This window comes from Castanea sativa, chromosome 11 (assembly GCF_040712315.1).
Source record: "Castanea sativa cultivar Marrone di Chiusa Pesio chromosome 11, ASM4071231v1".
Taxonomy (NCBI): Eukaryota; Viridiplantae; Streptophyta; class Magnoliopsida; order Fagales; family Fagaceae; genus Castanea; species Castanea sativa.
In genome coordinates, this window is record NC_134023.1 from 8,563,635 (window position 1) to 8,575,281 (window position 11,647).

At 33.4% G+C, this 11,647-nt stretch overlaps 1 protein-coding gene and 1 long non-coding RNA gene across 2 annotated transcripts; both read right to left on the reverse strand.

The window, feature by feature from the left end:
• Positions 1–1,197: 1,197 nt before the first annotated feature.
• LOC142615403 (uncharacterized) lies at positions 1,198–3,601 on the reverse strand. The gene is made up of 3 exons (XR_012840737.1): positions 3,469–3,601; positions 2,486–2,826; positions 1,198–1,568 (listed from the first exon to the last, which is right to left on the reverse strand). It is a non-coding gene; the product is annotated as an uncharacterized LOC142615403 (long non-coding RNA).
• Positions 3,602–5,759: 2,158 nt separating this feature from the next.
• On the reverse strand, positions 5,760–11,072 carry LOC142616014 (TMV resistance protein N-like). Its single transcript, XM_075788907.1, has 5 exons — positions 10,558–11,072; positions 8,233–9,283; positions 7,808–8,110; positions 6,579–7,700; positions 5,760–6,446 (listed from the first exon to the last, which is right to left on the reverse strand). Exons 1-5 carry the CDS (start codon positions 11,040–11,042, stop codon positions 5,760–5,762), a joined length of 3,648 nt encoding a protein of 1,215 aa, XP_075645022.1. The 5' UTR covers positions 11,043–11,072.
• Between the last annotated feature and the right edge of the window lie 575 nt (positions 11,073–11,647).

Here is an 11,647-nt window from a genome sequence, read left to right on the forward strand (position 1 = left end):
GCGCCCAAGCCTAGAACTTTGCCGTCGTGTTCGCCGATCGGAGCTGTGGCTGCCGTGGGTTGGATGAGGTGGGGGCTCAATCGGCGTGGCTGGGCAAAGGGGATGAAGTGTGAAGAGGTATGCTTGGATTTGGGAATGAAGAAGTGATTCTGTGGGTTGGGTTTTTGGTGTGAAGGAAAAAATTGTTGGTGGGGACATGAAAGGGAGAGCCGGATTTGCCAAGGCACTGACAGTGGGTCCATGTATGTGTGTTTAATTACAAAAATATCATTAAAAACAAAGTTATGGAAACTAAAAATATCTAAAATGTGTTTTCAGTTTCCATAACTCATAAGTCAAAAATTAGAGAATTGAGTGATGGAAACAAGAAACTGGAAACAGAGTTATAGGGTGCCAAACAGACTTCTTAGCTATGGGTCTTACCATTTTTGAGTTATAAGTTATAGAAATCATCAATCCAAATAGCCTCTTAGTGTCAGTTATATTCATACCTTTTTTAATTAATTTAATTATTTTATTTCAATAGTTACATTGGGGGAATATTTGAATCATATTTCCATTAGAAAAACCAAGAGATGCTAGATGAGCTATAAAGTTCTTGCTTAAATTCTAAACATTAATAATTGATAAAGATGTAATTTTGTTGTGTAATTTTTTTTAAAAAAAATCAAGAGTTGTGAATTGGGTTATAATATTGTACGTATAATTTATAATATAGACAAAATCAAAGAAGTTTAATTTTTAGTTGACTTCATAATATTTTGCCAATTTTTGAGGCTTCACAATTTTACACATCATTCTTCTAATATATGTTTTTTAATTGAATTTAGATTCTTTTATATATTTATTCTAAAAAACGATTCTATTATATATTTAAACCCTCCATTAGAATACTCCCACATCATATTTTATTTAAATTTTAGAATAAATAGTTCCATATATGAATACAAACATAATAAATGCCTATTAATAACTACTACATTTATATCTCATTCATTTAAAGGCACCGCATGGCAGCAAAATCCTAACATTTTTTTTTTTGCAAATTAAAAAATATAAAGGAAAAAAAAAGCCATGAGACTGCAACATGATTTGTTAGCTAGTGGTTGAAAGTATTGAGAAAGGACACTCTTTTTCGGGGATTATGTATATGCAATCTTAGTAAATAAAGAGAAGGCAAAGAACAAACAACAACAAGATTTACGTGGTTCAATAACGTGCCTACATTCACAGGAGAAGCCACAACTGATTTCACCATGAAAATTAGAGTTGCAACAAATTTATATTATTTGATTAAAGTATCCTAACCAACTTGTTGACGCTCCTTTCACTTTGCTACCTCCCACCCCATGAGGCCCCAAAACCAGTGACCATTATTACTTTCTTATTCAGAATATGAGCCACCATCTCCAGGCATTCTTGTCCTTCTTCAAGATCTTGAATGCATGAATCCAATTTCTCATGCTGGTTTTGTACCTTCTTTAGGATTCCATCATAATTGCTTATCTTGTGACCAAGATTGCAATGCAACATTTATCTTTGAAATTGCAAGGTAACAGACAGAGTGCCTACAGCCATAAACGAGCAATCTTGAGACATATAACAAAGAAAGTGCCAACAGCAATACAAAAGCAAGCTGTAACTTAAAGCTGCATGTACCATCTAATTGCATCAGATTTTGTGGCAAATGCAAGCTACTATAACATACAGAACAAATAGTGAAAGCCTCCAGTATGCCTTCAAAATGAATGAGCCTGCCATAATCTGAATGAGAGCTTCTAATTGATTTATTTATGAATTTATCTGTTTAATGATTTGTTATGGTAAATAGAAATAAAATGCAGCAGGGCAGATACAAATTTGGATTAAAACAATTAGACAATAAAATTGAAATGCAACAAAGTCAGAAGAGAACTCTGAAGAACATACCATTTCATAAGAAGAAGAAGAAAGTAAACTCTGACAAAGAAAGCTAAAGTAAATAAGCCAAAATTCGTTAAAAAAATTACAGTCAAACATCTTCATGAGCAACTTTTAGGCAATGTCAAGAACATAATTGTATGATTTAAGCCTATCAATTCCAACTACCATTTACATATATTGGTAGAATATGTCCATTAAGAAGTTTTCGGAATAGAAAGAGAGTGGAAGTATTAAGAATTTTCATGGTTCTGACGGCCTATGCTTATAATGGAAATCCCTTAATGAGCTACATCTTTTTTGTTCTAAATTTTACGATACAAAAAATCCAATGAAGGTTATAAATAGGTATACATTAGATCCATTTGACAACCTTAAAATCATGGTAGCTAATGGTATTACAAAACAACAGTATTCTTTTAAAACCATGGTGTAGTCTATTTAAGATATAGGTCTTCATCGTATTACATCAAACACAGAAATATCATTCAATCAATATATGTCCAAAGAAAAACAAAAGGACAGATGCATTAGGAATGAGACCAAAAAAAAAAAGCATGCTCACCTTTCAAAGACACTGCTTGCAACTGCTTGAGTCACAAACAGAGTGAGAGAGTGAAGAGTGACAAACCACTGGAGCGTGCAGATTTTGAGTGACTGAGGCCGACATACTCAACAAAGAAAAGATTAGTTCAAAATAGACAAGAAAATGTACATAAGAGAACAGAAAGGGAGGGAGAGAGAGAGAGGTTTGCTTTGTTACCGTTGATGGAGCAAGTTGAAATGCGTAGGGAATGACAAGATAAGGATGGTTTGCTTTGTGAGTTTTCTGTGAGGGCAAGCATTTTGCCAAAATGAATTCTGTTGACCAATAAGTTTGTTTCTAGATCATCTGTGTCTTCTATCCTACCAAACACAGGAAAATGTGAAAAAAAAAAAAAAAAAAAATTCCCATCAGAACAAACAGGTAAATAAATATTTGGCACTAAATAACCCAAAAAATAGAAGTTTCAATCAAACAACCAAATCATGTTTATATAGTTGATTTGCATTAACTTTCCTTGTACTTTTTTCCTAATACAAGTTTATCAAAACCGGTAATAAAAGATGGTTGTACATAATTAGAAAAAATAAATAAAGCAAAAAGTGCGGGATAGCTATAATTTATTCCTAAAACAATATTAGAGACAACAAATTTCACAATTTTTTTCAAAAGTTAAGTGCATCACATTATGTTTCCTAGTTAAATTCAAGCACTTGGTTGCATTGAGAAATAAAAAACAAACAGTGTAATTTTTTTCGAGGACAATTGATTCAATGCATGATTCAATGAAAAAAACTGGCGTTATAGATTATGGTGACCCCAAGTATAATGTGGTAACTTAATTTATGGAATGTTGTAAAAATGTTGTGAGTTTTTGTTGTATCTCAAGCTTTATAGTTGCACATACCAAACGGTTGATATTTCAATCAGATAAGAGCACTAAAAGTTGAATTTAAAATTATGGTATCTTAAATTTATTAAGCTAGAGATCTGTGTTCACTTACAGAAGGTGTGAAGCTGACAGAGTTCTATCCTGCTTTTGAATCTGCCAATAGTTCATTGGCAGTTTTAATATAAGATGCCAACCCCCGGGATAGCTCGAATAAAGCCAAACAACCTGGATCAAAATTGCAGTTAGAAGAAGAAATGGAAAGACAACTAGACAAGTAGCTAATTTAAAATTAATCAAGCACATGAAGAACCATGGTTAAGATCCTCTTCAAAAACCCAAAAACAGAACAAACTAAAAAAACAGATGAAAAGACAAACTCATTTTAAGGAGGAAAAAGAAGATTCTCAATTAAGTCATGCATGAGGCATTGGACCATTGGTGTTACACCCAGGAAACAAAATAAATAAAATTTTGCCATTTCCAGTTTGCCCCTTTTAACTAAAAGGGTTTTTTTCTTTTGAATATTCTGTGGGACCTTATTATTAGCAATAAAAGCCTGCTGGCATGTTTAATCTCAATTTGTAAATCAATATCAAAACTTCTTTATCCTTAATATTTGCTAGTTCTTTGAATGGCTTACACCCCAAATCCCAAACAATTTCTTACAAAACCAAACAGTCCCAAAAATTTCTCACCAACCAAATGAACCAACTAAACTCCAAAAAACAATTCCAGCCACAACACAACAATCAGCTTAAGCTGATATACTCTGAAGAATTAGAGTTCCCTTAAGAAAGTATAATAGGAAAATATGAACTGTTACACCCCGAATACTTATCATACATCACCTATAAACAAAAAATGAAAACAAAGTCATCTCAAATTGCAAGAGTAACCTATGTAGTAAACCAAAGATCCCCTCAGATTGCATATCAGCAGTTCCTTGCAAAGTACTTATCATACATAAGTCCACAAGCACAACTAAGGGAACAAAATTTCTATTGCTAATCCACTGTCACTCAAGAAGGCTTAATAGCACAACTAATCAAATGCATACATAATGACGCCCTTTAATTTGTCAGAGATGGCTCACATATAAAAGCAAAACATATCACAACTATATATGATTCCTGTAGTCAATGATAGAATTTGGATCATCAGTGTTGATATGTTGTATGTTATGTTCATAAAAATCAACTCTAATGATTCCTGTAGGCTATTAGATTTTCTTTCATACATTTTATCAAACACAATTACACAGTTCTTATAAGTCCATAAGAGAGGTTAATCATTAACAGTTCAACCATGGAAAATTTTATTAATTTGTTATCAACACATGGAAAGTGACACCAAATCAATTGATTAGAACATAAATATATATACAGGAGGCCCTTTTTCAGTTTGGCTCAGGCATTTTGTCAAACACTTTGAGGGCGATGGGATTGTCTCTTTTAACATGCAATGAGGAACTATCAAAAGGTACTGATTTCTATTCGTTGTTCCTAGCTTTTGAAAAACTTTTCCCACTAATCTTGCTGAGTTCTCACCCAACAAAAAATGGGTGTTTTTATCTTAGCCTTCTGTTAAACTTTGCCATAAGCTCTCTATTTACTTTTTGAAAAGAGTAGCTGAAAGGAATGGGCATAGATTTGAGAAAAAATGTCCACATTTGCAGGCAGAAGAATAGAATCAAAGTCAAAACTCAAATGATATGATTTATATACATATACAGATTTAAATCTCAAAAATAGCATGCTAAGAATTTGAATCCTTCCAAAAGCAACCCAAAGACTTTGAACTTGGAAGTTCAAATTTGAGTTTTACATTGATAAGTTGAATTGTGTAGTAATAATTTTTTTTTTAAGGAGCGATTCATAGTGATCGTCAGCAGAAGAAGGGAAGAATTAGAAAGAGTGAGAGGAGGAGGGTTTCCAACATTGGGAGTTCGAAGAAGAAGAAAGAACAGAGAGTGTATGAGTACGGACTACTGAGATATATTATAGCTAGGGAGTTCTTTTTATTTTTATTTTTATTTTTATTTTTTCTCAATGAACTTGAAAGGCTTTTAGTAACCCAAGGATTCAAAGTTCCATCCACAGCACATGGGATTTTCGGTTAATACTTCTTTAATAAACAAAAATTAAGTTGTGAAAAAAAAATCATCAAAAATATTAAAAGAAGGGAACCGATAATGAGCTATTGAAGTTGAGCTACAGCCTATTTAAAGTTTAGAAGGGTCTATGTAGCAAGGGTTGCACTTAAAAGGTAATTTTTAAAGTTTAAATTATAAAAATAAAGTACGAGTATTTGCCAAAGAAATGGGAAAAAAGAAAACACACACACACAAAGCAAAACAAACATATAGTAACCAGTAAGACCTGTAATAGAAAGAAAGATGATGACTTACCAGTCTTGAACCACCTTCAATAGAATGAACCATGCAATCAGAGTTACGATGACCAAGTTATCCTTTATATATGTTTGATTCCTCTTCAAATGTGGTACATTGTTAGAGCTACTTTCACCACTAGGTCCAGTCTCATAAGAAGTGATGCAACTGCTGTTGCTGGGTTGAGCCAGTCCTCTGATATCTTCCATGTCTTGCTCGTATACCATTTGAAACCCACATTTCTCAAACTCCAAGTTTGAGTCCCTAGAAAATTGAAATCTAACTTCCAACTGAATGGATTCATTCTCATCAATTTGACTCAATACTGCTCTCGCATTCTCATCAAAAAATTCAGGGCGAAAATAGAGTAGCCATAGGTGATGTGATGAAATCTGAACACAGTTAATGCTAAATTTTGCCAGCTCTCCTACACCAACTTCAATGTAACAAATAATATGACAGTTTTCAAAGAAACTGTAATTTTTCGGATAAAGATCGAGGGGTGAAAAAACAACACAAGCAGCCATTCCCATCCACTTATTACATGAATGAGTAGGCATTTGTATGTTCATATTTTGTTTCCAAGGAGCAACTTGTGCTTTTACTATATTCCCCATACTTTGATGGCTAAACCATTCCATAATTTCACTTCCAGGAACAAAAGTACTAATGGTTGCCTCTTTAGGTTCCTTGTAGATTCCCTACAACATAGAAACCAAGACGTTTAGAATTTAACTATACATACATACATAAATACCTATATGTATATATATATATATATATATATATAGAGAGAGAGAGAGAGAGAGAGAGAGAGAGAGAGAGAGAGAGACCTGAGCAGCTTTATATAGCATTCGAAAGAACATGCTTCCTTGATTGTCAGCCAATTCAAAACAATTGAAGAGATAAAGAAATAATGAGTTTGATTCGTCCGGTATTAATGTTTTTGGTAATATTTCCAATAAGGTACAACCTTCTGCAAAAACACTCCTGGTGCTGGATGGAAGCTGTGGTAATGAACGTAGTCTTGTGCAATTCTTCAAAAGAATAGTCTTCAATTTAGATAGTCGAATGATGCTTTTAGGAAGGCAATCAAAATTATTTTCACTTAGATTTAAATCTTCTAAAGAGGATAAGCAACCAACATCATTAGGGATTGTCTGAAGATCACAATTACTTAGATTCAATCTCGTTAAAGAGCATAAATTTGGCAAGTAAGGCAATAACAAGCTCACAGGATTTGGGTTTCTTCTAGGCAGTGGCAGTTTACAACCCATAAGAGATAGTACTTTGAGACAGTAATTCAATAACAAGCTCACTGGATTTGGGTTTCTTCTAGGCGGTGGCAGTTTACAACCCATAAGAGATAGTACTTTGAGATTTCTTAAACAAACAATCGAGACAGGCGGCTTTCTTAAAGCAATCCCACTCAAATCAAGCTCTTCTAGACTTACAACATTCCACAAGTTCTCCGGTAGATTGTCAAGTTTTGAGCATCCAGCCACATTGAGTTCTTTAAGCAACTTGAAGTTACAAATGTTGCTAGGAAGACACACAAGATTTTTGCAATCCCTTAAATGCAATGCAGCAAGGTTAGTCAAATGCTTGACTGAAGAGGGAAGTTTTGTAATAGCGGTGCCATCTAAGTGAAGTTTTGACAAGCGTTCCATGTTTCCCATAAATTCTGGAATTCTCTTAATTTTGGAACAATTAGAAAGGTTAAGAATCTCAAGAGACTCCATTTCAAACTTTTTTGGAAGACTACTAAGGTTTTTGCAACCTTCTAGATCAAGAAGAGTAAGCCTTTTATGAACCACAACAGATGCGTGAACCTTAATTAATCTTATACAACCTTTAACAACTAATTTCTCAAGATTGGGAACTCCGGTAAAGTCAGGGGTTGCAATGAGGCTTAAGGAATTGTTCAACTCGATGAACTTTAATTTGTCCAAGTACTGTTAAAATCCCCAAAAAAAGGTAGAATAATTAGGTTCCACAAACCTTACCATTTATTAGAAATAAAAAAACAAAGTTGTACACGAGTATTAAATAATAATCTTACCTTTTTTCCTTTCCAAAGTTGTTCAACTTTGCTATGACACATGTGAAGTTCAACAAGCTTATCCGGTTGAAAACTTAATGGCAAAGATTTTGAAGGATACTCAGTCCAATCAAGAAATCTTAAGCCATTAGGAAGTTCTTTAGGGCCACGCAGAAGGTGAACTCCATTAATTATAAGCAATTCAAGGTTGGGCATCTTTGAAAAGGCATCAGGGTTCCAATATGCCTCTTTGGATTTATGCAGTTCACCCAATTCAGTCACCATATGAAGATCTAGGACTAGGCCTTTAATAGCTTCTGCTCCCTAATAATCAAGAAAATAGGATGTGTGAGTGCTAGATATATGAATACTAGAGTTATTCAAATTTTAACTTTGTTGAATAACATGATAGGGTGTATGCTCAAGTTCTATAAATAATCTCTTACCATATTTTTCATCAAAACATTGTGAACGTCTTCATATAACCACAATTTGCTCCACTTTCTAGGTTCTTGACGAAAATCTCGACGAACTATGTCTTGACCCATTATTTGTAGTAATTCATGCATCCAAAATTTATTTTCATATTCTTTTAAGAGAGACTTTTCAATGAGAATCCTTAATCCAATGTCAGGGTGAAGGCCAAGACACTCAAGTATTTTCACTACATAGTCTTTATTCTTCATGTTAAAGAAACATGCAATATGTATAAATATTTCCTTCTCTGTATCCTCAAGTCCATCAAAACCAATTTGAAGTGTATTGTTAATTTCTTTTTCAGGAAATTGTTTGAGCCTATCTAATGTACTAACCCATTCCTTCGTACTTCTATTAATCAAAAAAGAACCCAAAACCTCAATAGCTAGAGGAAGGCCTTTAGCATAATTTACAAATTGTATAGACAACTCTAGATAATCTTTGGCCGGATGATTGTTGCTAAAAGCATTCAAACTAAAAAGCTGAAGAGCATCATCATTACTCAATCCTTTAGCCTCGTATATTCCATATACCTTTAGCCTTGTCAACAAATGCTTATCTCTTGTTGTGATGATAACTCTACTACCTAGACCAAACCAATTAGGCTCCCTAGCCAACTTTTCTAATTGATCAAATTGATGTATATCATCAAGAACAAGAAGAATCCTTTTGTTATATAACCTATTCTTGATCATAAGAACTTTATCATTAACATCTTGTGGGTGAGGTATACCATATTTTTTAGATTCTTCACTAATGTTAATGTCAGTGATAAATCTACAATCTTCAAATTCCTTAGAAAACTTTTGATAAACAACTCTAGCAAGAGTTGTCTTTCCAATTCCCCCCATCCCCCAAACTCCGATAATGCGAACATCATTTGATCCTATAGCTAAAAGAGGCAATAGGTCCTTTACTCGAGAATCTATTCCTACTAAATCTTTGGTACCTTTCGGAAATGCGTAACTTAATTTATTTAATATTATTTTCACAATGTCTTGGATAAATTCTGACTCATGCCTGCAAAGAAGAGAAATCAAGTAATATGAGTGAACCACCCATAATACACTCTTATGAATAACCGTCAAATCCTTGCAAATTCTCACTGAGAAGTAGAGAACTAAGTAAATGCAATAATTCTTACACGAGTAGTTATCCCATATCACAACAAATAGAGTAATGAGTTACAGTTAGAGCCATACATACAAACAATGATATTAAGGTTTGATCGCTAATACCTTTGGTTCAATAGGAACTTAAGATCGAGGTGGGCGGCCCATATGGAGGAATAACTAGATTGAAAGACATTCTATTGGAAATATACAAACATGTGTAGTGTATGTTTCTTTGAACGCTGAAATATTCATGATATATTTGGGATTAAAAAAAAAATCATTGTATGACTAGGAAATTTGTTTCTTGTTTAAGTATAATAGCCCTATTTAGAGTTTGTGAATATCATTTGTAGTTGCAAATCATGTGATTGTGATCTGTAATTGATAGAGTTTAGTCAGTGTTATACAAAGGTGTAGACATGGAGTTTTCTGAGTTACATGAAGTATCATTGCCTTGTGTGGATATTCTAGTCTATTTTTTGTATGAATGCATATTTACTATTCCACAATTACAACAAACTAGCATCAAAGCTCTAGTTTTTAACCTAATCCAATTCAAGAGAAGATATCATTTGGTAAGTAAACAGATTGTTTAACGCAAGCCTACACTAGCTTACTTTATAAAAGTTAGTTATCTTATTTGTATCAAGTTTCATTAAGGTGGTGCTGTTGTTGTAGAGAATGAAAATTTGTTTGATGGAATTTGAATCAATGTGAAAATTTGTTGTAAACTACTTTAAATTTGAATGAATCTCACATTGAAAACTTAAGGAGATACAATAACTCCTATGTAAAAATGGTAATCCCACAAATAAAAGAAGATAGTAATGAGCTACAATCAAAGACTTACGGTTTTATTATTACAGTTATAATAACAATACATGTCAAGGATAATACATGTCAAGGTAATCCCACATCTGAAACAGCTGCCCCCTCTTTACCCAAAAAAAAAAAAAAAAAAAAGAAGAAGAAGAAGAAGAAGAAGAAGAAACAACTGCCCCCTTGTGTTGCTTTATTATATCAAGTATTCATGTCAAAGAAATAATCACACAACCAGAAATGGATGTTGTTGCTATCATGTCAAATGCATTATAATCACATCCTAACTAGAAGTTAAAAAACAAATCTGGTATATGTCAATTAAACCATACTTTAATATATTTAGTGGAAATAATTTACCTATCCTGTAAAGAAAATCCAGCGAGATTGGCCACTTCTGTCAAAGTAGATTTCCAGATGTGAACTTTATTTATATTCTTTTTGAAATTTTTTTCATGTTCAATGAAGGCTTTTGCATAACTTCCCATCAGTTTGCGTACCTCAGATGGATCTACATCATAAAAAATGGGCAAAACTATTAGCCCTATCTTTTCTTTGCATTCCATGATCTTTACAAGTTCATCCAAACACCACGTTGAGGATGCATAGTTTCTTGAGAGAATGACAATAGCAAGCAATGATTCTTCTATTGCTTTTAATAGCTCAAGTGAAATAGGTTTTCCTCTCTCGAGATTTTCCTTGTCCCTAAAGGTGATGACGCCCTCCTGTTTCAAAGCAGTGTGTAAATGGTCTGTAAAACTCTTGCGAGTGTCGTCACCTCTGAAACTTAGAAAGACATGGTATTTCCATTGATGGCTTGAAGAAGATGGGTTACTTGTATCCATGAAAGTCAATCTAAGTATACAAGTAAATCTTGAATCAAAAAATAAATATGCATCAATGAGAAGAAAAAAAATGATTTAGAAGTGAGAACTTACAGATTTTGGAAAATTGCGGTCTGTGAAGCTGTTATCATGCAATTGCAACTTAAAATAAATGAGCACCGTTCTATGCCTCAGACTCTGTCAACTTCCATTTTCAGTCCAAGTCGATAACTAGTTTGTTAACTCACTTTTTTTTAAAGAGTAGGTGCGCAAGTGGCCCTTTCTTTTCTTTAAATGCGTAGGTTGAGATAGACTTAACTTCCAAAATATATGAAACCCTCCCCTGGAATGCAATGGTGTCTAATGTTTTTTTATTCCGAGTTCTCTACTCCCATGGACCAAAGGTGAGATCCACTTTGCTTCCTACAAAGTTGAATTACATGCAAATGTGATCAAAATGAAGGTGTAATGAGAGGTACTATTAGCATTATAAAAAAATAAAAAATAAAAAAAAGGGAGCAAAATTTTAAGCCTCACTATCACTAAACTATTAGCAGCACTATAACAAGGCCTTCCATATTACAAGTTGAGTTTTATTAAATGTCAAAATACATTGTTGTTCTCTG